General features: G+C 33.4%; 1 protein-coding gene across 1 annotated transcript in view; it reads right to left on the bottom strand.

Annotated features, from left to right (window-relative positions):
• The window catches only part of LOC123565562 (solute carrier family 22 member 21-like), a 33,340-nt gene extending 11,790 nt beyond the window's left edge, over positions 1 to 21,550 (bottom strand). Inside the window, exons 1-4 of the mRNA XM_053553271.1 lie at positions 21,480 to 21,550; positions 20,816 to 20,898; positions 18,641 to 18,773; positions 94 to 330 (exon numbers count right to left, since the gene is read on the bottom strand). Coding sequence (XP_053409246.1) covers positions 94 to 330; positions 18,641 to 18,773; positions 20,816 to 20,898; positions 21,480 to 21,550 — 524 coding nt within the window. The remainder of the gene's footprint in view (positions 1 to 93; positions 331 to 18,640; positions 18,774 to 20,815; positions 20,899 to 21,479) is intronic.
• Positions 21,551 to 27,118: the final 5,568 nt, after the last annotated feature.

Genomic DNA, 27,118 nt, shown 5'->3' with positions numbered 1-27,118 from the left:
AGATAGAACAATCCAAATATCCCTAAAATGTATCTTCGCAGAAAGGGAAATTGTACACTATTTTTGTTATAGTATAAGGGCGTAACTACTTGCCACAGAAAACACAAGGATATGGTCACATTTCGCAGCTCTTTTGACGTCCATAATGTTGCAATAGTAAAAGTTTTATTTTTGTTTGATGTTGTATTTATTTCTTTTACCGCCGTCTCGAATATATTCTTCAGATCAGGTTTATGCACTCTGTTTACATTTGCCACAAACTCGATTGTCCTCTCAGCACGTTCAAGCTTCAGCTTGGAGACCAACCATCTAACACTTTCGGGAATAAAACTGCAAACCAAATGAATAAGAAGTATGTACACTGACTATGAATAACAGCAAACTGAATTTGAAATCGACTGTTGAAAGTTAGAGAGAAGAAACCTATTAAACAAATATGGTGGAAACAATTTTGATTATAATGAATGTTCTGTAATGTTATGACAACACATAGTCACTTTCCATATTGCATTAGTATCATATTTCACATATTATGTAACGATTATAAGATATACATGCTTCAAAAGATATGCACAGAAAAGGTACAGTAAGTGTTAGTACTTGCTCGTAACACTATCTTTTTATGTCGCATTTGGTGTTTTAATTGGATGATACGCAAACAATTAAGAACATTGTGGCATTCTTCCTGTGTCGCCGAAATTGTGATCGCGTTCATCCACTATTATTAGTTCTTGTAAAAGAAAAATGATTTTCCTAATAGTGCAGTATACCTTGCCACTAGGGTGACACCAGGGTGACTTAAGTGAACTGTAGTAGATCTTTTAAGTTGGTATAAACATATGTTTTAGATGCTAAAACCTCATGCTTGCTTGTCTCTGACCGTTCCAGTAATGTTTTTATCTAATTATGCTGTTCTGCGTAGAAGTATGCATTGTTGATAATTTTATTAGTTTATGCATTAGTTTTTTAATGTAAGCTTCAAAAATACATGTCGCGGGACTCGTGTTTCAATGGCAACGCATTTTTTCTTATGTTTAAGTTTCTTTAGATAATAATAGTTTTCGACGGCTGCAGTACCGTTTTCATTATGACGTAAATGGATATCGGGATAAGTTACAGGTATATGTAGAATATCAAATTATTTATTCATTTGTATTTTGGCCATATTACAGTAGTTACTTTATTTAACGAAGATGGCATATCTTGCTATAGCCAGTCTAATATATGGTCCTCTAACATATTGCCCTTAATATGTAACATAGAACATGAATTAAAATAACGTATTATGAAAGTATGATTAACAAACTAATCCATAGTGGCATAAACAGTATGTAGTAGTATAACAGGAATTTAATTTCTAGGCAACACAAGTAGATAAACGTATGTCCCAGTGGTTCTAGACAACATCAGACGTTAAAAGTATGTACAAGTGGTTTAAGAATGTATGTGATTTGTAACCAGGATTCAGCTAAAACTGTTGAATTGTATTTTGCAATCAAAACACGTTAGAATAAGCTTATCATTCGTATGGTCGCGTTCTTTTACTTCGTATAGATTTAGATCAACTGCTTATACAGAAATTAGTTAATGCTTTATACTTTTATTATTCCAATGCACTTAATTATGATGAATTCAGCTTTTGAGAAAAAAAGCAATATCTCATATTTTTATCATAACACTTTTTATATAAGATCGTTTAATTATGTATGTTTTAGATAGCATACCATAGAATCATAAGAAACAATATGCCTAGGAGTGTCACCAACAGATGTATTTTTTTCCAGTCATGTAACCACCAAGAGATGAGTGCAAAAAGCATAGAAACGATAGGTTCTGCAGGGAAGCACACTACTATCGGCCGCCATAGCGATGGTACGAATTCTGTCATCAGCGGAAACTGCACTGTACAAAAAAGTCCAGCTCCAATGCCAATGAAGAAACGAATAGCGGAATAAGCCTTCCACGACTGGGCAAAGAAACCGGCAAAATTAAAGATCACTAGTGAAGAACATCCGGCTAGCATAGCTGTTTTGCGACCGGTTGAGTCCGCCAGTTGACCAGCGATGCTAGATCCAACAAGAAAACCTAACATCTGCATTGATGTAATGAATGCAACAATCCATCGTCTGTCACATACAAGGTTCCACTGTAAATGTAACAGACAAAGAAACAGTCAGTATTCAAATAATTACGTTTAAAATATTTCAAATAAGTAACTATTTAAACGTTTTTGATGGTAGAACAGAAAAAAGTCAGCCCTTTTGTCCTTTTTCATGTTATTTTTATCATATAATCACAAATGTGGTACGGAAACCAGCTGTTATGATAATAAAGTGATGATAAGATACTGGCACAACATTTTGTGTGAAATAGAACTAAGTTGAAAGCAAACGAGCAGACTAAAATATTTTGGTATTATAAGAATATATTACAAAAAAAACATTTCAAATGAGAATGTTATACTCTGTTTAATCTTAATTCCATTTATGTTATATAAATATTGCATTCCTGAGAGAGTGATATGAACAAATATGAATATCGGCCGAGGCATCAGCCAAGGGTGATATGCATACTTCAAGGAGTCAACATTTTATAACACCCTCTCAAGAATGCAATATTTGCCGTAAAGATACAAGGTTTCTGTAAATTTACTGGAAAACTTAACGTATTTGGTAAATACGTTTATTAAAATAATCATAAGAATAACAACACAAATAAAATATAGAGATATCTCACGTGGAGTTGTTTGTCTTCCTGTTTGTTTTTGTCTGTCACTAGACAAACGCTTTACAAGATGATATCAATAAGAGCCTTATCAATTTTGATCATTGCAGTGTCAGTGCAAAATTAGTGGAAAATTTTAATAATAACATAAGCAAAAAAAATGAAATACAGTGTACTCGGGTATTCCGAATCAGTTTTCAAAAAAGATAAATAGACGAATGCTTTAAATATCGTTTATACATATCCACGGATATATCATTGCCAATAAAAAGACATTTCATTTTCTGAATTATTAATATCCCTTACTTTGCATAATATGTCGATTTTCCCAACCTCCATGACCTCGGCTATTTCGAGTCATTTCAGGGTATTCCGAATGACTGCTGTCGTTTATAATTTATACCTGTAATGGTTTACCGAGTGATACTAGTTTAGTAAAATAGGCTTCAGAATGCTACGACAACTACGACAACTTCATATTCGTTCAGCTAACGCAAATTAAAAAGTTTAAATTAAAGGATAAGACCACAATGAACGCTGTACATATATATTCATTGTTACAATTTCAACATTGAAAAATACGCCGTTAAGTATAACACAATGTTGCATGTAAACTGGTCCAAACTTACATTTGACATGAGTTCAAGACATTTTCAAATGAATGGGGTGACACTGGTAAATATTTAAGCGTTATGAAAGAGAAATGAGGCACATAAGTCATAAATAAACACACTTTGGAAACAGAATAGATCAGTTTAAAGTGTGGTGATTCGTAATACCCCATATTTAATGACTTTTGTTTAAGAAAAACAATTTTTTATAACAAAGTGGGGGTCCCAGTGAGGTGTCTGCGCAAAATGTTTTTTGATTTTCTTTATATACCCACATTTATTAAGTTTCATTAACAAGTGTTACTTACTTTAATACATTTTCACATTTAAATTGGGTGGGGTAATCTGGTAATCTCATAATTTCCGTTATTTTTTTAAAAAATGGTTCAGTTTTTTTACCTGAAACTTTTATGATAAAATAATTATGCAAAAAACAACGGAAATTGTATTCCTGTCCGGTCACATGTCAAATTACCCTACCCATTTTAAATGTGAATATCTATAAAAGTAAGTCAAAACGGGTACAGTAACACTTGTTAATGAAACTTAATACATGTAAGTATATTGTCATAAAATATAAAGAAAATCAAAAAACATTTTGCGCACACACCTAACTGGGAACCCACCCGCTAAACTTTATATATCTATAGTGTGATAGGTATATAATATACATCATGTACATGTACTATTTATCTGTGTACATTAAAGGACAATAAATGTAAGCGTTCTTTACAAAGAACAGCTCCGTATTTTCTCTGAAAAAATGGCACTTTGAGTCAACATGCAATATACTTATACCGTATAAATCGCTTGAAAAAAAAATAAGTAAATGTTATAACATACGATTGATTAATATGCAAAGACGTTTAAACTTTACAACGTAACCTTTTTCTAATTTTTGCTCGAGTATTTGTAAAACGTTTAGAGTAACCCGCATTTAAGACTGATCCGGAATACCCGAGTAGACAGTAGTGATTTTGCGTACGAAATATTAAATGTTTCAAAATATCATAATATCATATGCGTAGAAAACAAAATTTGCCCTTTTACTCATAAGATATTCAACTCATGAGATTTATGATATAATATCAAAGTTAAACCACTGGGGAATTTCCATTGAGCATTAACATGAGGTATATTCACTACTGTAGCAGTGTGTTTTTATAAGCAGGGACTTTTTACCCGCATTTGCGGAAGTTAAAAACAATTACTATTATATATTTGAAAGGATTAATTATTTATCCGTTGATATACAAAATATGAAAAAAAAAATTCTAATAGATTTATACCCGAGGTTTTCGTATTATTAATATTTTCCAAATGTTTGAAATTCGGCATACATTTAGCAAAATATGCTAATGTTAACATGTCAAACTTTCTAAATAAAGGAACTGGGAATCGTATCATTTTTATCACTTTCTGATCTCCCTCCTTTTTCAAAAGTAGATATACATTTATCGTATTTGTTTAACAAGCAAATTCCATAGCATGAACTTAATTTCACAACACAAACAGAAAATGCATCGTTGTTCTGCAAAAATCAAGACTATTAATTACAAATTTTCGTGGTTAATGAGTACATTTTACAAGATGAATAAAATACCTCCGAAACGACAGTATTCAAACTATGTGGAAATATGTAGGAACTGCATGTCGCATTTGGTCCAACAGAGCACAGTCGGTTAGTAGATACGTTATCAAGCTTTAACGTAGAAAGTGAGGTAAACTTCACGGTCAGTGTTTCACAGGAGAAGCCAGGATCGTAGCCGATAAACGCCATTGCAAGTAAACTCCAGTACATTATACTGCTCGAACTGTGTATGATTATACAGAGGAGTTTTTGCATGAGTCCACATCCTCCAAGATCTTTGATAAGGTGCTCAAATTGTAAACTGTAAGATGCCATATTCTGAAAAACATTTAATGTAAGAAGGAATTCAGGAATTCTATCATAAATCTATATTGAAACGAAATAATTATGAAACTGTTTTACGAGTGGATTTAATGCATCCAAATAGAAAATATTCAATATATAATATCCCTTTGATGTTTCTGCTCTCCATGTTCATTAAGAGTTACATTTCCTTGATCACAAAATTTTCTTTTAATATATGAAATTTATTAAATGCTTATAACTCTACGCTTCTGGTTAAGATATTGTCTATTTTTCTATTTTTGATAAATATATGGACATTTGCCTTCATTTCAAAGCTGTTTAATCATCAAAAAGACATAATATATTGAATATTTTCTATTTGGGTGCATTTGATTTAACATTCAGTTGTGAACAGGATTGCTAAATAATGATCCATGCTACTGTTCGCTGAAAATATAGAACATCTGAAACAGTCCGATAACAGCAAAAACATGCTCTAACAGAATGCAAATATTTAAACCCTGACCGGGACTCGAACCCAGGACATCCCACACCTAAGGCAGACACTTTACCACTTCCCTATAACAGCAGTAGCTATAGCTAGGCAGATTTAGTACACCCTATTCTCTTCCCCACTGGAACAATTTTGCGACAATAACATGTTCGGTGTTCTCCGGATTATTGACGTATTCGCTTTGTAACCTAACGGCAATTTTCATGAAAAGAGAAAAACATCTAATTTTGCCAACATTTTAATCGGTCAAAACTGCCCAAATTTCTCTGACGTGTTCCTTAGTATGAATTTAGTAACAAGTAGTACCAGTGAAATATAACTTACACTGAAGCTTTTATATTTGCCCTTTTAGCAGCTGGCAAACGGCAAAGTCTGCGAGCTTCGTCCAAATTTAAACAATTATTTTACAAGTTTCGAGAGGATTTTAATTGATAGGAAATTAAAGTTACAAACTAAATACCTTTCTGCAACACACGAAGTCATTACATTCACTGTCAAAGAAATCGTTGAAATCATTTAGATATAATGAAAACAAAAGAGGTGAGAGGTTCTCTCCTTATCGAACGTCGACATTGCAGATAAAAATGAGAACATTCAGAATTAACTCTAACGCACGATTTTATATTTTGGTATATATTTTGAATTAATGTCAAACATTTGCCGCTAATATTAAAATTCAAAAGGTTTTGCCAAAGTCCATTTCGTCATATTGTATCAAACGCTTGTTTAAGGTCAATAAAGGCACAGAACAATTTTCCCTGTTAGTACTTTGGTACTGAATCAAATGATAGAGTATGAACATATTATCAGACGTTGAAAATTGTTTCCTAAAACCGACTTGACAGTTGTGCAAAAAGATTATTTTCTTCTATATATTTAGACAGTCTATTCTTAATTACACACGTAAAAAATTTGACCTAGCAGCTAAGAAGTGTAATAGGTCGATAATTTCTGATTTTAAAATATCACCTTGGTTTTTGTTAATGGGGTTTATGACACCAACTTTCCACGATTCTGGAATAACTCCACTATTAAAAACAATATAAAAAAGATTCAAATGTATACCTTTCACTTACTTCGTTTACAATTTTATCGTAAAGCACTTGCTTTATTGCTATTTAATAATTTTATCGCTAAGTCTGTTTCATTTTCCTTAATGGGATTATTGATGCTAAAATTTTTGCACTTCAATGCTACCAATGTTTTGAACAAAATTATCTAATTTTGCATTATCCCAAAGTTTTACAGTTGGAAAATTTTGCGTGATATTATTTTCAACATGAAAACGTTCAATATCAAACGAGATACATAAAGGATTATGTGCATCAGAATACATAGGACAAAAATCTAACATTTGTAATGAACATAAATTCTTAAACAGACTTGATGTACATAAAATATAATCTACAGTACTAACATTCTTGCATGTAACTTTTCCTGGTATATCACCCTAGTTCTTCTGTGTCAAATATACAAATTACTCAGCTGTAAGAAATCTATTAATCTGTAACCATAATTATTTACTGAGCTATCGCTATTTATACGAAATATGTACTAAACTAAAATAGTTAGTCACGCTTTTTGAAATTTGATATATAAGACCGTTAGTTGTATTTTGTGCAATATACGCTTTAATACCCACTTAAAGAATACTAGTTTACATTTGTTTATATCTTACTTCAATTTCTCTCTATTTTGATATTTTTCGAATTCTTATGTTGATCATGGTTTCTATTTAACAATTACACTTTTGGTGATGCATTTTGGTATATCATCGAGCATGAAATATGCGAAATTAGATTGCCTTTAAAAACGTTACTCTACTAGTGTTGGTCAAAGCAAACTAATTGGAGGAATAGGGATTCTCCGCTGCCGAAAGGTGAAGGTCACTTCGACTTCGAATCAATTGCCCTTAACTGATGTGGGTTCGAAATCTCTTTTTGGGTGAAGAAATCTTTCATGTGAGTACTGACTGAAGGTCGGTTGTTCTACCCTAGTGTCTCAAATAATGCTCATAGGGGCATCTTGAGTTTTCTTCCTCCTTGAAAATCTATAATTGCGTCAGTGTGAAATAAACACCCTCCACCCCAACCCCCACCCCCGCCACACACACACACACACACACACACACAAACTGTCCCACCACAACCATCACCACAAACACCTAAAAGGGAATATTTGGATTGAAAAATTGTTGGAATTTAAAAGTAATATATTACTTACAAAATTAATCTTTATCAAAATAGAAAACAAAAGACTAGAAAACAATCATACCTTGGTTTCTTCCATACAAGCCAAGCATTTATTCCCTGAATATAAAATATTGTATTTCGCAACGAGTTCTAGCAAAATGTCTTATTCAAAACATCTAAATTTAAAGTTTAATTATGATATTGTCAAAGTAATTGTAACTTTTAATTACAGTCTGTTCAATTAAGAGATACATAGTGCATATGTTTTGTACTGTAAATAACAATCAATGGCACATATTTACATAGACAAGTTTAAGGACTGGGCAGTTAAACTAAATGTTTATATGCCACTTTGTATATAATGCGTTGCTAAAGGCAAATTCGTCTGTACGTCAAGTAAGTACTATATCTGGGATTTTGACAAATGTAAATGCCATAGATTGTTTTTCAGAGGAATTTAAAAGTAAGTGGTGAAACTAAATACAGAAAAGATGGTAACAGTATGCAAAAGAGGTAAATGAGATATATATTTTTTCCATGTATATACATGCAACGCTTAACATCGTTAATTAAATTCTTAATATAGAAAATGAATACTGTATGAAAATAAATAATGTCACATTAAACACTGCTGCGTGACTTTATTGGAGATGGCAAAACTTTCTCAGTGTCATTGGGGATAATAATCAACAAGGTGCAATAAATATAGAATAGTTTAATCAAGTTTTGTTTGTTTGTGTTGGGTTTAACGCCGTTTTACAACAGTATTTCAGCCATGTAACGGCGGACAGTTAACCTAACCAGTGTTCCTGGATTCTGTACCAGTACAAACCTGTTCTCCGCAAGTAACTGCCAACTTCCCCACATGAATCAGAGGTTGATGGCGAATGATTTCAGACACGACACCATGTCTTTTATCAAATCGTCACGGAGAACATACGCCCCGCCCGGGAACCGAACTCACAACCCTCGCGATCCGTAGACCAATGCTCTACCTACTGAGCTAAGCGGGCGGGTGCTTAATCAAGCAAGAACATGTTGCCTTTGTTTATTTTCAAAAACATAACACTGTTGAATCTTACTCTGGTTAAAAGCAACTTGATACGCAAAAACTAAGAAACGTCCCCCCAAAAACCGACGTAGAAATCGTAATAAAATAATTGAAATTGAAATCATTTGTGCTATATGACCGATCTATACTATTTCAACATTACATTTTGCTAGGCTTTCAATCAAAATTGAAGGAAAACATTTTGATTTTTTTCTCTGATGTCATGTAATTATTGCTAACCAGTCAATAAATGTATGACTACCCTGCAGCCACTCGTATTTTTCAAAGTATTTTTATGCTGTGGCATGTACCTATAGTATCGATATATGTTCCGTCGTAGGAGCTCGAATCAGATCGAAAACCTTTAAGATATTATCAAACCGAATACTATCTGGTCTTATTCTATGATCTCCCCTCACTACTTCAGGATTCCTACATGTATCTTGGTCTGATACGATGGCTGAACCTACAATTATCAGATCAGTTGTTTTAGTAAAGGTAAATGTATAGAAAATGTAACGGCGATAAACATTACACTACTGGTGATCGCATTTTTTTTAAGTTTTATTTGAAATCACGGCGCCAATGTGCAATTATGACATTGCTTTAGAACTGCTTATTGTCTGACATTTATAATTCAAGAAATCGAACTCAACATGTTTCAATCTATCATATTTTCAAATTTCAGAATAGCAACGGTTTTAGGATATATTTACGGGTATTTTGAGCACTACAAATCAGGATGCGCCCTGAAAATGATGTGATTTAACTGTATTTCAGCATTTACTGAATTAGCAATTTACAGTTGTAAATCGCATCGTTTCCGCTTTATGCAAAAAGTCAACAAAAATAAGAAAACGGTCTTATGTATAAACTGAAGAAATCAGGAACCTTTTGAAGAATTTTAAATGAAATCCGGCAGTAAAACATTCTTTGATTCTTGGAATAACCCTACAGGAAATATACAGTAACAACAAAACATTTTATGACGTCTTGGTGCACACAACTACGTGCCGACATGAACTTTCGTGAAAGGTGCGTGTACCAATTAATATTATATACCCTTCTCAAATATGATCATTAGATTGGTCGAAAGGGGTGCACGCGCGGGTCCGCAAAAAGTGATATTGACCCACAAAAGTGATAATGACTCTTGTGATATCACTCACTTTTTCTTATATGTATGATATATGGGCCAGTCAAATTAGTGCATTTGAGAAAGGCATATAATATAACAATTATAGACTTATGTTTCGGTCAATATGTGTTTTACGGACCTGTAAAGATGATATTGACCTCGGACTGCGTCCTCTGTCAATATCATTTTTACAGGCCCGTAAAAACACGTATTGACCTCAACATAAGTCAATAACTGTATAATATTAAAAACTGTTAATTACTCTTTCGTTCCATGTTCCTTTGTAGCGTGTTGATAGTTTTGTTTTGTTGCAATGGCGCACGTGCGAACACGAGTGAAACAAATTTCATAATTTCGTGTTACGTGCTGGCTTATATATTGGCTTTCGAGCCGGAACACATCATGTTTCAAGTTTTATTTACAGCAAATCGGAAAAATTTTTGCCTTTGGCCATTAACAATATAATATAATGTGAAAAATGGCAAGTACATATGTTATATAAACATACGTAATAGTGAACATACATTATTTATACAAATATCAAAATTAGAAAAAAGTTATAGTAAAAAGAGTACGAATACGGAACTTCTTGGCATCTTTCAAATATTTTGCAGTTCTAAACAACATATTCTTATTATTTGTTGGCATAATTGTTGAGAATTTGTTTAACGACGGCCATGAAATTGGCCCAAGATATCTGTTGCGTATATCAGTGTATCTTTTACAACACAAAAGAAAATGATATTCTAATTCTACAGATCTAGTTAACATAAACGATTTTCTCTATGTGTACCAATGTATCTCCCTAATTCAACTTCAAGAGAACGTAAACAAAGTTTAAAACAAGTAAGTTCTTTACGTAATTTATCATTTGTTATAAGGTCTAGGTATTTTTCATAGCAAACTGACGTTTTAAATTTTCTATAGTATTCAAGTTTTGGCATATCAAAAATAGAAGCATACCGGTTTTGATAAACTGGTCTCTTAATTGCCTTTTAAATAAAGATATGTAGTTTGCCCTGGGACTGATGTCTGTTAAGACATAAGAAAATTCTATAGTATCAATAATTGCTTTTTTATACATCTACTCCAAGACATGGGATTGGGGCTATTATAATTATCAACATATAGTGAGTGTATAGGAGAGCTTGTATTCTTATTGATTTTCAACCAAAATTTAAGTGTTCTTTCTTTACATAAAACTGACAAAGGAAACCAAGTTCTCCATATACCGCATAGTTTGGTGTCTGTTTTCTTGCTCCTAAAATGTATTTACAAAATCTCATATGTAGCTTATCAATTTCTTTAATGTTATATACACCCCATATTTCTGCTCCATATGATAAAATTGGAACTACATTGGAATCAGAGAAATGCAATTTTGTTTTAATATCAAGTTTAACCGTATCTAATAAAGATAATAGATTGTGATAAGAACCTAAAGTTTGTTCAGACAGAGCTTTAACAGCAACATTCATATTCCCTGTTTAAGTAAATTTAATACCTAGATAAGTAAAATTGTCCACTTGCTCTGTCTTAATACCATTAATAAAAATTGCTATGTGAAGATGTTGTTTTGTTTGTTTAAAAACACATAATTTAGTTTTAGAAACATTTATCTTCAAACCCCATTTTACAGAATAATGATATAAGCAGCAACCTGGGATTGTAAGCTAACAGGATCAGAAGTAAAAAGTACAATATCATCTGCGAATGATATTAAGTACATAGATAACATATTCAAGGCATTTTCAGTCATATTATTAAAATCAACAGTTGCATTTACATATAACAAGGGAGATAATGGATCGCCTTGTTTAACACCGATGGTGGTTACATAAAAAAATTCTGATATAGCCATCCATATTTGGTCTAAATCTGACACATACTTTAACATTACTGTAGTTTTAATAATGGCGATCATTTTACAACTAATGCCAGATTCTACTTATTTTGAAAATAATGCGTCATGAATAACGGTATCGAAAGCTTTCTCATAGTCAATAAACAAGCACCACAGTTTACAATTAGCAGACAAGACCTTTTGAATAATAGAATGAAGGATGAATATGGCATCAGATGTAGATCGACTATCACGAAAACCGAATTGGGCGTTGTTATAAACATTATCATTTTACACCATTTGTTAATTCTATTTCGTAGTAGCAGTGGAAATATATTGGCTAATACATTTTAATAGTAATATCTCTGTTATTTGATGTGTCATTCATGTCACCCTTTTTATATATGGAAATAATGATTTATTTATTTATTTATTTGGGTTTTACGGCACACCAACACAGTATAGGTTATATGGCGCCAAACAGGACTACAAATTTTGGTTCCACATCTCATTTACATCGAAATAAAAGCATGAGGTATGGAATGGAAATAATGAATCTTTTACACCAGTCTTCAGGGTAAATCCCTGTATCATATATAGTGTTATAAATTATACATAAATATGGTGCAATAAAAGTTTTTGCGTCAATGAAAAAATCTGCAACAATTTTGTTAAGATCCGAGGACTTATTTCTCTTAAGCTTAACATGAAATGAAAACTGCACGAACTTATTCAACATTCAAAATGTCCTAAATATGCCTCAGCAAAATAAAGATAGGGCTTTTGTCAAAAGGAAAAGGCTTTCCTTAAAATGTCAATGAATGTGTGTATGCCATATTTAAACTTACTTGATCGGTTCGTTTTGCGAAATTCCCATTCTCCACTGTCCCGGGTTTTTTACGTTTCTACCATCAGTGAACAAGGGGAATTCCAGTCGTGTGTCTTCATCAGTTCCGACCATTTAATAAAAATATATGATGTGAATGAAATAGGTGAGTACAGTACCAAAACTGTGTCATCCGTGTCTAATCTTACTAGTAATGTTAAAAATAGCGGATTTAATTATTTCCTGTTAGAATACTAATATCTGTTATTATATACCTATAACATATAAAGTCTGTAAACAATCTGCTTGTATTCCATAAGTAAAAATGAACAGGCAAAAAAAAATTCCGTATTGTATCTTTTGTAATTGCATTACCTGACACAGTTCTATAGGTTTTGAAAGTTTATTTTATAGATGAAAAGGGCGCTATAAAAATCTGGTAAATAATAAATAGCGCAAACAAAAACTTCACTAAGTTCCATTTAAAATCGATCAACATTAAAAATTTCGTTCAATAACAAAACACCAAATAAAAAGGTGGAGGTGCCTTGTGAGATCCGATCTCGAGCCAAATACAGCATCCCAGATCGAGCTTCTATTATAATAACCCTATTTCATTGTATAAAATTATTGTCAAGGATGGCATAATTATAGCGCAAGATGTGTGCTAATCTTGCAGACTAATGGTTAAGCTTTTGGCCTATAAATCTGAGCGCTTAATTCCGCTAAAGCAAGCTATTATCACCTCATGAATATCACTAAAACGTCTATGTCATAACTGATGAATTTTTGTTCATGAACGACCAAAAAAGCACAAAAGTAAACTTCTTTCCATATATCCAGTCACACATGTAGTATTTGACATGCTGAAATAATATTGCAAAAGGTTATCAATAGATATGAGGGGCAAAACTGCAAGACATGCCCAATTTGTAATTTGCTTAGCTGGTTGGTAACTCTAATGAATTTTGGCTACAAAGACGTGTACCAGTACTGGCACGCGAGTAGTCCCCGGACAGAATTCGCATATATTTCGTCCTCAAAAGCTTAAACAATATCAAGAATAAAAACGATTAACATATATACATACCTTAGCTCCAGTATTACCAGTTTAGGGGAATTAGCGAGACCCGAAAAGGGGTCTGTAGAACGTCAAATTTTAACATGCTCGATAGTAATGACCGGACGCCATTTTTTCATGAATATATTTATCGGGAACTGCCCATATAAGCTGGATTTATGAATAAGACAAAATTATGATATTTTATGCAACTGTAAAAAGATCACAAGTTTGTGTCAAATTTATTTGTCCCAGCCATACGGAAAATTGCGGCATCAGAAAATAGAATAATCATGCTCAAGTAACGGACAGTAACTGCCTTATCGAACAAATTATGAAACATTTTGGCATATTAGTATTGTTGTCACAAAGAAAATAAGTTTTCTTGTTGAAAGTATATGTATCGTCTGCTAGTCGTGAAGTAAAGACATGTAGCCTTAATCTTAAACCCCACAGACGGGCTTTTCTTGCGCATGCGCAATAAAAACGGAATCCCCGCCAGTGAAAATGTAAACATGTAACCATGCGGTAGGATTTCCACGATTATTATACTTATATGATAACCTGTGAAAAAATAAACTTGATAAACTTCTCCTAAACAAACGTCTGTATGATTAGGCACAAAAATGTGCAGACGAATCGCGAAAAGAGAGCGTTGCGGGAAGGTGTCCGGGGACTACTCGCGTGCCAGTATATATCTATTTGTTAATTTTTCTTCCATTGAAGGATAACTATTAAGTTGTCACGATGTGAGAGACGTTTTGGAACTTTTGTATTTCTAATTATTACATATACGATAATACAAGTTTTAAAATAACAGTGCCTGTGAATACTGACGTCACGCGGTTTAGTTATGACTTACTTTTGAATTTCATATAGTCTGTTTTGTATATTCACAACTTTATATCTTCAGACTTTTTCAGATTTTCTTTAGATAGCTTATATTTGAACAATAAAGACATAATTATATATGTAACGATCTACGTTTCAGTACAACAAATGTTCGATTTGAAATTTGTGTCAGTAACAAATCATTTTGCAATTGTAGATGAGCTGGATTCGAACACGAGACCTCTCAAACAAAATGAGAAAGCACTACATCGTCGCTATACAAGCTAGAGTATATATGTGCACAGTTACTCTCTACCATATTACATGCATTCCTCCATATTGAAATTCGTCCTCAAATACGATGCATTTGTAGGGCGTTCATATCTACTCGTTGATAATTTACGTTGAGCACAAATGTAATTGACCGGGACTCCAAGTCGGGCCCTATCATTTCTAATATGGACACTACTACGTCGCTACAAAAGCTCTGTAGCATGGATGTTAAATGTATCCTTACATTATACCACTTAAGAACACAACCCTCAGACCAACCCTTATTCATAGTTAACTGCTCGAATTTATTTCAAGAGTACTTAAAATTAATTTTAAGCATACACATTTGTCGTCGCCTCTTCTTGAATCCATTATATTCCTCTGCAAATAATACACCATACGATACAGCTTGCACCATCAATAATTTATCAATGTTTCTCATTGCAGTTCAGTTGGAGCGCACGGAAAAAATACGCAAATATTAGCATGTCCGCACGCATTTAGTGTATAATATTATAATATCCTAACTAAAAGTTAGTGTTAATATCTCCATGGTTACGAAATATATATATTTAAGATACTTTTCGTTCAAATTGCTTGAATCCGGTTTATACCTGAGTCTGTAATATATCACAGGCGCATCAGATCTGTTTTTACTCAGTCATAATTAATATATTATATTGTGCGCTAATAAGTGGTAAATGGGACAGAAATCGTCCAATATGAAAATTGTCAGCCAAAGTCTCTTGATATGAGAATAACTGATTTCCAGACAGCCAGTTTATTTGGATAATTCACATTATTAAACAGTCAGCAAACAGTCGTAGGTGTGGAAGGGAATATCCGGCTCTCTGGTGACTATTTACAAAGTTGCTTGCAGCGCCTTGTTACCTGCTAAACAGTTGTCGCGAGCCAGATATTCCCAGACGGGTTTTTCTGTGTTTTCAACGATGTTTATAAATCAGACATGTAAGATGACTCTCATGCTGTAACTAATATTTAAGGAACTACATTTTTGTAGTAGATTCGCGCAGTATTTTTTTTTTTTATTTTATGTAAAATGAAATAAAAATCAGTAAGTTTTATATCTTGATTCATACAATGTTATTATTTATATTGAATATTGTGTGCAAGAAAAAATTATATCATTGATTGTAGGTGCGGATGGGAATATCCGCCTCACGGGTAACTGTAGCCTCGTTACCGCCAAAACTGAGACTCTCGAATCGGATATTCCCATTGTCTACAGCCTGAAAAAGAATCTTATATTTAATTAGTGAAATCCGATTCCTATAATTTTAAATTTCCGATTGGTAGTATTCGTGAATGTTCGCCAATCGGAATATTAATTTTGTGGTATTATTTGATGGAAATGGTCATATTCGTAGACATTGCATGTAAATTTTGCTTTGACAAGTAAATATACTTCGCCAAAACAGAGGACCTAGTTTATGAAGTATTTCAGGGGTCACGAAGTAAAAAATCAATATTCAATATTTCTATTCTGAATGAAACGCATATTTTGACAAAAACGCATTCATTCTTTGCTCCAGAACGTCACCAAGTATTACCGGATGTGTCATTCTGATGAATTCGGGCAAATGATGTCCTGTAGAACCAAATTCTTTGTTTCTTTAAATCGTATGATACAACTGGACGATATAAACAGCAAAACTCCACAGATAAAATACATGGTCCCGGGAAAAAGTCCATCCTGTTGAAAGATGAAACAACCTTCAAACATGTGCTACATAATTATTTAAGCACACTGGAAAAGAGGATGCGATTCTATCACTATGATCAATACGATATAATTTTAATATCTAATGAGAATAAATTTCCTATGATCTGACTGAAAGTTTCCGCCAATGGCTTGGATAGCACGCGAACTGTATTAAAATCAATTAATCATGTTTTTATTACAACTGTAAGAGATAGCAGGACTGACGTCGACGTATATATTTCAGATAAAATATGTTGCCAGTCGTGTCATGTAACTGAACAAGAGTGTCATAGTGCTCCTGTTTGGCTCACCTAAGTATATGAACTATTTTTATGATGACTCAAACATGAAGATTCATTTTTTTCTAAATATCGCCTGTCACAGTTGTAACGATTTTACTTTGAGTCAGCTGCGAGTCAGACTTTAAACACGTTCATCGCTTCGAAGAAAAGCTAATATGATTATGTGACGGCTCTAAATACTCGTATTTGTTAGAGACCTTGACCGCCCTTGTGGTCGAATGGTACAGCGTCCGCTTCGAATACGGGAGGTCGGAGGTTCGCTCCCTGGCCGTGTCATACCAAAGACTTAGAAATGGTACTAAATACTTCCTCGCTTGGCGGTCAGCATTAAGAGGATAGTACCAGGACTGGTCAACCTGGTGTCAGTATAATGTGACAGGGCGGGGAATCATGTCACGTGTCTGTATACAGCGTGGTGTTCTAGTTAGGCAGCACCGCGTAGTTGGGCTTTATGCTCACTGCTACAAAAAGTCACCTCAAAAAATCTTGAAAAAGACGCTAACCCCCAACCCCTACCCCTCACACACGCACACGCGCACGCATGTACACACGCACGCATACACATACTACTAAGTGAAATACCTACATATAGTTGGTCAGAGGCTTGTAGAAGTAAACTATAAAGAAATCTACATTTCCATAAGACGTTTTATAGAATAGAGCCAAATCATACATATCAGATTATTTAACTAATACTGTGAATTTGCAAAAAAAAGGTTGTTGAAAAGAAGATCGAAAAGAAATCTTCCTCTTAAAGGTAAGAATAGAACTGCAGTGAGCCTTTGACAGACATAACACGGGCAGACGTTCAAAAAAAATATCGAATTTTAATTCATTTTCTTAACCGTATTGCGGGTCAAGCACTTGAAAAAAATATACCCACTAGATCAACGCACTGGAAAAAAGATGCTTGAATAGAAATCAAAAAGAAAAACATTTATCACTTTCTTAAGCACGAACGTACCAGATGGGTGAGGAACGGGGCCGCAATCGCACCAAGTCTTCCAACTGTAGCTTGAAAACTGTAACATGTAGTCCTAAAATACGTTTTTTTAAATTTAAAAGAGTTTATCATAGTGTCTTTAAAAGCTGACTCTTATTTTATGACACATATTTAAAATCTGCTTGAATTTTAGGATATCGTACGTATGTAAAAATGCAAAAGTTTTCTTGAGATAGATATATTTATTTAAGTAGAGTAAGCACACACAGAGTGGAACTGTTATTGTAATTGAACTTGTTAATGTTAAAACTGGAAAAATAGAAAACTAACGAATCATAGATGAATTTCCTCAAAACTTTCGCAGAAGACGTAGCAACAAGGAAATAACCTACCAAATTCAACTGGAAAACTGCTATCACCTAAAATCTAACAAGTTTGTAAATACTTAAATACTGTTTCCATAAAAGTCAGATTAAGATATTCGTTGTCGCAGATAAACGTCTATGCAGTCTTCGACAGCAAAAATGAGTTTATGCCCCTCCCCTCTCCCACCAGATGCCCCTCCCCTCTCCCACCAGATGCCGCTCCCCTTTCCAACCAGTTTATAACCAATAAACCCTACCAATTGTGAAAGGTTAAATTCGAAGGTTTCACATGATCAAGTAGTTCTAAAAGACTGAAAGACGAATGATCGGCCTTCACTTCAAGTTACCGACACTAACTACTGACATACCTTACTACTGTAGGATACAATTCCGTTGTATAAACAATTAATACAGTGTCTGCTGCTGTAACTGTCATTTTTGCCAGCAATGACACCACCAATGTAGCCATCGTGAGATACTCACAATTCTGTGAGAGTTTATCTGTAAAGATAAGACAGAAATGTACTGTAAAGATGTCATCAAATAACAAAATACAGTCCATTTATCATAGCTGCATGTTTTACAAAATATTATATCGTGTACTTCATTTACTCATTTATAAAATAAAATGTTACGTAAATGGGCCTGCTGGACTCGAGTTCTCTTACTAATAATATAGGTACTCCGCAGTACAGTTGGTAAGTGTAATCAATATTACACTCTGTTGTTAATAACGAATATTTACAGCATGGAAAAAATAACAATTTTTTTCGTATGAACAATACTTATGCAAGAAAATCAAGGTTAGGCCTTTCCGCACGATTGTACGGTGCCCCTAAAGTGACATGTTACACACTTTTTTTCCAATTAGGTAATGTGAGACTTTTTTTATTTCGTTTAAACGAAATGATTTCGTTTAAACGAAATGATTTCGTTTAAACGAAATAACTTATTTCGTTTAAACGAAATCATTTCGTTTAAACGAAATAAGTTATTTCGTTTAAACGAAATCATTTCGTTTAAACGAAATAGTTATTTCGTTTAAACGAAATCATTTCGTTTAAACGAAATCATTTCGTTTAAACGAAATAACTTATTTCGTTTAAACGAAATCATTTCGTTTAAACGAAATAATCATTTCGTTTAAACGAAATAACTTATTTCGTTTAAACGAAATAACTTATTTCGTTTAAACGAAATCATTTCGTTTAAACGAAATCATTTCGTTTAAACGAAATAAGTTATTTCGTTTAAACGAAATAGTTTATTTCGTTTAAACGAAATGATTATTTCGTTTAAACGAAATGATTTCGTTTAAACGAAATAAGTTATTTCGTTTAAACGAAATGATTTCGTTTAAACGAAATGATTTCGTTTAAACGAAATAACTATTTCGTTTAAACGAAATGATTTCGTTTAAACGAAATAACTTATTTCGTTTAAACGAAATGATTTCGTTTAAACGAAATGATTTCGTTTAAACGAAATAAAAAAAAGTCTCACATTACCTAATTGGAAAAAATGTGTGTAACATGTCACTTTAGGGGCACCGTACGATTGCACGCACAATTTGGCATTATTCTCAAAATAATGTTTGCAACCAAAGTACAGTTCATAAAATATACAAACGTGTTTGTAAACATGGACGGATCAAAACGGAAGGGGAAGAAGCATTTTGTAGAAATATTTCGACTGCAAAAGAAAACAATACATATCGTAGCCCTGAATAACCTATAAACCAGGCCTGTCTTTTGTATAAGTACAAAAGTACAACAACACGGTTGATCCATTTAAATGAGTTCTACATCTTTTTATAGCTAAAACTCATTTTTCTGACGGTAAATATCAAAAGTGACTCAACATGACTGTGTGATTTATCATTGGATAAAAAACAGACCTGATAGAGATAGTGTATTTGTTTTGGTGTAAGATTAATCCAATATCGCATCTCGTAAATGATACTTTTTGCCAGTTATAATTCAATGGAAACATGTTAAAATACTATATACACCAGTTGGCGACCTGTAAGCTAAGAAAAGAATGGTCATGGGCTATCTTCCTGTCTGATTCATTGTATTAAAAACAGGATACGAAAGGCATATGTATACAAGGCAATGGCGTCTCAAAACACAAAACGACTTGCCCTTTGAAAAGGATGATTCTAGAATCTAACAAATAGCTTACCTATATTTCACATTATTTTATCATCAAGAAGCTTTAGGTGGCCTTATTATCAGGTTACTTCTTCAGTTTAAAAGGATGATTTACTTTAGACTATGTTCATTTTCTGAAGATATCACTATGGACATCATGTACAACACGATATGATGTGATTTCTTATATTTAGTTATTTTAGAAAACACTACATGATAACATTTCTGCTGATAAATACCCTCCGACTGAGTGGGGTCAGTTTTTTTTCTGATCCTTTTTGCGTTCCCCTTGTTAATTTGCATAGTAGCGTTCTGTTTTCTATGCTTTAAATTATCTACTTCTATATTCTGTTGAAAAAAATTGAACCTGAAAAACTTTACGTTTCTTACCAAAATGTTGTAAAATACCGGAAACACAACTTAGTATACTGGACATACCAACTGTGACGTAACAATACTTCCTTCTACCAAATCTGAAATTAAAAATACATAAATATGAGGAAAAACTGCAATCCAGTTGATATTTCTTTACAATGTCAATGTACATGAAGTTATATACACAGCTCAACATTAATACGTAGTCCAGCCAGTAATACACATGTATGTAACATTGACCATGGTTTACTGTAGGGAAAATAAGGAGGAATTTAGTTCCCATCGATATTGGAATTAACCTGGCCCTCTAAACGTCAAATCACCAAAATACAAAGTGTCAAGAAAGATATTTGGTGTGTCAAAATAGGTTAGATGTGCATCAAGAATTAGAATTAATGATACTGCTAGTTATACCGGACGTTGGTTTATCAAATGAAATGAGTTCTCCTTCCAGACAGCCTGACATCTTCCTACATAGGCGCCATGCATGCAGTTTATACTAGTATATAACTTGTGATATACAGCGACATGTACATGAAGCAAGATGTCACGGTACGGACTTGGTCACGTAATAGAAGAATATGTGTCAAGCTGCCGGTTAGCTCAGTCGGTAGAGCACTGGCCCTGTAAGCGAGGGGTCCCGGGTTCTAGCCCCGGACTGACTGCACATTTTTCTTACCCTGTGATACATTTGTCAACCCCAGTGTTTATCATAAGCCACAATAACATGAAATAGAAATACTGAATCATTTTTCAAGATATTGAGCATTTAAAAAGCAGCCAGAACCGTATTCCTCATATCGAAGCACCATTTGAATTATGCTGCAATCGAAAGAAAAAAAGACAAAGGGCATTATATAACCAATACCATTTATTTTAAAAACGAAAGTGGTTTTGTAAAATAATGTCAATAATAATGTCAATATAAGAATTATGTGTATGATATAATTCCAAGTACAGCGCCATAGAGTCTTGTCCTCAGTAATTATCACAGAAAATGTATGTGACCTTTACTACCTGGAATTCTAACGTCCCCTTAATATCTTTAGCAATATCTTTCATATTTTAAAAAGTACATTTATTTGATGTTCCATGTTTTAAGACAAATATATTCTTAATCATCAGCAAATTCGAGTCATGCAATGATATTATATTAATCATTTTACGATTTTTGTCGAATATAAAACGTTACAAATAGGCAAATAGTATTAAACGTGCACAATCTATCAATAAAAATGATTTCTAGGCATAAATGTTGAGGTCAAATATCAAACTAACTTGTTTTCTTTCTAAGATGTGACAGGATAAATAAGTCAATTTGCTTTTTTTCACGATTTTCTAGCAGTATAATAACTCGTTCGTTTGTTCTATACATTTATGCGCATTTATCCGTATTTCTGTGACTTAAAAGGGGGTTGATATCACAACATTGTAATTCTACTATGATATTGACAAAAGTTCTTAACATGTGAGTTATTTCATGAATGTACCATATGTAGTATGAAAGTAATTTCCCAAGATATTGAGGGGATGTTACAAGTTTCAATTAGCTTAAAACATTAATGCTTGAAAAACTCATTTTACCTGTTTATTAACGGCCCGGTAAATGATCTAGCAGGTAAGTCCACTAAGTTTATGAGGAATATGGTCAAGTAAATGTCCGCAGAAATGCTCTCCATCCCGAGGGTCATAGCGTACCAAGCAGTGCTAACTGAAAACCTTGAAAAAAAAGGGAAAATAGCGACTATTGATATGAATCTCATTATATTGAATCACCTTCTACTGTGTATTTGAGCGTTAGAGTGTCTGGGCTGAACAGTTGAGCTTTGTGGGCAATAACGAAAAAGAGACCAGTGAACAGAATAGCACAGTTGAATGTATTATGGGGGTTAATCAGCCTAGATGGAATGATAAAAAGATATACCGGTGTGGAATTAGTATGTCATATTGTTTTAACTATTTATAACCATGCAACATGTAAATTTCGGTTATGAATATTTTACATAAATCTACATAAATTCTCTCAAACCGTTGAAAGATAATATACTACATTTTCTTCGTACCATCTCATTCCTTCTTTTACTATCATAAAAGAAAGATACTGATACTTTATTGCTCAGTCCTTAAAGACGCGTCACAAAAGAACTGTATTCTTTTGACAGTGTGTTTAACGTGTAAACATTTTATTCATTGAATATAGCAGTGTACACATTATTTGATTATTAAGCCGAGTTTATCCCACATTTTGTTTCTATAGGGTAAGATAGTTCTTAATCTATGTTTTTAAAACTATTATACTGAAAAGAGACTGACTGATTATGTTTGCAAATGAAGTTGTGAAAACACATAAATTTAGGGAGGGTCTTTATTGTCCACCTGTCATCTGGTAGTATAGCTGTATTATACATTTTTGTATCAGCATTATCAGAATGATTTTTACGAATTTCCTGTAGGTGGGAAAAGTAGGTCACTAGGTTGTGGAGGGTCTTAAATAACACAATTATTATACATTTTCACGATATGAACATTGTGGCATGATTAATGTCTTGCACATACTTCCTAAATGACACGATTATTATTATTATTATTATTATTATTATTATTATGATTATTATTATTATTATTATTATTATTATTATTATTATTATTATTATTATTATTACAGGTATAGCAGATATTTCATTAGCAGATATTTCATTTATAAAAACAAATAGTGTACGATATAAGAGCGTAATACTACTTTACCACAGTAAACACAAGGATATGGTTACATTTCGCAGCTCTTTTGACGTCCAAAGTGTAGCAACAGTGTACACAGTATTTTTGTTTGATGTTGTATTTATTTCTTTTACCGCCGTCTTGAATATATTCTTTAGATCAGGTTTATGCACTCCGTTTACAATTGCCACAAACTCGATTGTCCTCTCAGCACGTTCAAGTTTGAGCTTCGAGACCAACCATCTAAAACTTTCAGGAACAAAGCTGCAAACCAAATGAATAAGAAGTCCAGATACTGACAATAGAGAATAGCAAATTAAATTTGAAATCAATTGTTAAAAACTATTTAGAGGAAACACATAAGAGCTATTAAGTTGATGTTTTTGTATATTGTAAAAACATAATGTGTTGCTTATAAAAAGGTGTGATCACATTAAAATACTTACATTATTTTTGCCAAAGAAAAATCAAAGATTATTTGAATTTCATATAATTACTTTAAAACTGTCTAAATTATGACATGAAATAACTATCCTTCATCTTATGTCAGAATCGAACACAAATAAAACCAGGCAGCATAATATAACAAATTGTGTTTGTGACCGTTCCAGTCCTGGTCAAAAGCAAGTGAATTGGTCAGTGAGTTATATTATTTTATGTAGTAAACATTTGCTCTGATCGTTGAGAAAAGGGGTATTTACCTTAATGTATGACAGAAGTAATATTATAATCTACATTTCTGCTAAACAAAGGAAAAAATACAAAAGTTTATACATGTAATTATTATTTTGCATAATGTTTGAGACTAAGTATACTTAAAGATATCAAATGAATTTCATTCAATAACAGCTGATTGTTAAATACAAAAACAGCCAGCAGTACACATTTATACTGTGTTTATCTATACATGTTAACAGTGACCTAATGCATAGTTCTTTTGAAATCACATAAACTTGTTAATTTTGTGTTTACATAAACTATATATGAAGTAATTGTTCATGTCTTTTAATGTGAATTTTGGATCTAATATTCCATTAATAAGGAGGGCAATGATAGCCCTATATCGCTCGCTACAGTTTCACAGCTCAAACTGCCAAATTACTGTAGAAACTAGACTTCAGGTTTATGTAGTGCTCAACTTGAGCACGCATATTTACCGTTCCGATCCAAAATTCAAGTTTTGGCTGAACACTGTAATACCTATGTGTTGATAAATGAAAGTTACCCTCATTAATTTTGATATAGGCATCTATGAAATTTTTAACGCATCATATAAGATTGCAATATGTTGAAGCTATCACCTATTAAGATAAGTAAAATTAGGCATGCAAAACTGATTTAAAGTTTCTTTAATGATACGAGTTTCAGTTAAAAACTGTGTGACACCCTATATGGCTCCTTTCAGATATAGTTCCTCGCGGAGCTATATTCCGAGCACGTTTTCGTATATAGCTCCTGGCTATACATAATTATATCTGATAATTTTGCAGAGTGTTATTTGGGCCTATGATTCCCCTCCCCCCGCCTTGGGTAAGCAGGGAGGTATACATATTTGCTCTTCTCTGTCAGTGCGTACGAGTACACAAGAGAGACGTACGTCCCAAAGATGGGTACCATTTCATTGACAATCACCAAACTTTACGAAAATGAAAACTTGCAAACGAAGTTAGGCAACTGGGCTTTAGTTTCTGTATCTGGCCTGGCAGTTGTGGCCCTGAATTTACTCCCAATACATATTGTGACAATCATTCATCCTCTGAACTATGTGAAAGAGTCACAAAATGGACAGAAATATTGATTGACTAACAATGGTTAAGTTACGACACTTACATTAGACTTTAGACATCATATGTGAAATATTGTGACACAAACTGGTCGTTAAAATCTATACAATGATCAGATTTAACACAAATTTCATGTAGTCTCAAAGGAGAATAAGTATCAATGCTTAAAATGTTCTGTGAAAAAAGCGGCAAAGTGCGGACATCCGTATCCTATCGACGAGGTTTTAGTTTAGTATGTGTGGAAGCCCCTACGGAAATACCCTGTGTGTTTGTACAGAAATGACGCGGTTATCTTCTTAGGATAAATTTACAATGACGCGGTATTTCAACGATAACGATTACTTATTCGGTCTGTCATTCTCTGTAAATGCGAAAAAATATGTCTAAGAGACAATGTCGTGACACATCGAGCATAAGCCCAAGTTTTAGACAATCTATGTTAGTAGCCGAACTCTGCATTCAAGCTCAGAATTTATTTATTACTATGAAAGATTAAATGTCGGTTGCTGAGCTCGATATTGAAGCTCTATATTCTTTAACAAGACAAACCCATGTCCATATTTGTCGTTAATATATTGTGCATATTACTTAAACTAACGTTGACGTACCATAGAATCATTAAAAAGAATAAGCCAAGGATTGTCTTCAGCAGGTGTATTCTTTTCCAGTCGCGTAACCACCATGACACGAGTGCAAAAAGCATAGAAATGACAGGTTCTGAAGGGATACACACCACTAACGGCCGCCATAACGGTGGTACAAATTCTATCATATGCGTAAATTGTACTGTATAAAAAAGTCCATCTCCAATACCAATAAAGAAACGAACAGCTGAATATGCCTCCCAAGACTTCGCAAAAACACCCGCAAAGTTAAAGAGAACCACTGTGGAAAACCCTGCAATCATAGTTGTCTTGCGGCCAGTGGAGTCCGCCAGTTGACCAGCGATGAGGGATCCTACAAGAAAACCTACCATCTGCATTGATGTAATGAATGCAACAATCCATCGTCTGTCACATACAAGGTTCCACTGTAAATGTAACAAAGAAACTGCTAGCGTTCAAATATATATCCATGTATAACATAACATGTAAAATTATTTCAGTTTCTGGGGAAGAACAGTAGGCAGTCTGTGGTTAGGGTGGCTTCAAATTACTTGCCCCATTCCGCTTTGTGTTTGTAACCTGTTTTCGGGTGTATGGTATTTGTATGTGAAGAAACAATCCAATGGACTCAAATATAGTCGGTGCCTATGTACCAGCTAGAGCATGAACTAATCCTAGGTGGACAACCTGAGGTTTTCCACAGCCATCAAAAGCTTGAAAGTCACCAAATGATCTATCATTGTGTCGGTGAGATGTTATTCCAAACAAAACAAAAACAAACGGAACATAGACAGGGTTGCAGATTGACGATTCGTATAACTGCAATGTAGAGTTCTTCACCTTGTACAATGCATGTCAGATCATCACAGAAGTTTCAATCCATTCCTATTAGTGGATATTGAGATACCTGCTTACATACAAAAAACTTTACCAAACACTGCGGAGAAAAATAAGGGGCATAACGTTTTAAAAAGGCAAAGTAGAGTTATGGAACCTTTGCACTGCATGTCAGATCATCACACAGTGAACAAGTGTGTGAAGTTTCAATCCATTCTCATCACTGGGTACTGAGATGAGATATCAGTTTACAAATGTAGTTACAAAAAATAACGAAAAAATGATAAGGAAAATAATCTTGTAAGTGTGTGTGAGTAAGTACGTGTGTGAAGTTTCAATTGTGCAATCCATTCCCACAAGTGTTTAGTGAGATA

This window comes from Mercenaria mercenaria, chromosome 1 (genome assembly GCF_021730395.1).
Source record: "Mercenaria mercenaria strain notata chromosome 1, MADL_Memer_1, whole genome shotgun sequence".
Lineage (NCBI taxonomy): Eukaryota > Metazoa > Mollusca > Bivalvia > Venerida > Veneridae > Mercenaria > Mercenaria mercenaria.
Note: the sequence above shows the minus strand (reverse complement) of the source record. Positions and strands in the feature narration are given on the sequence as shown.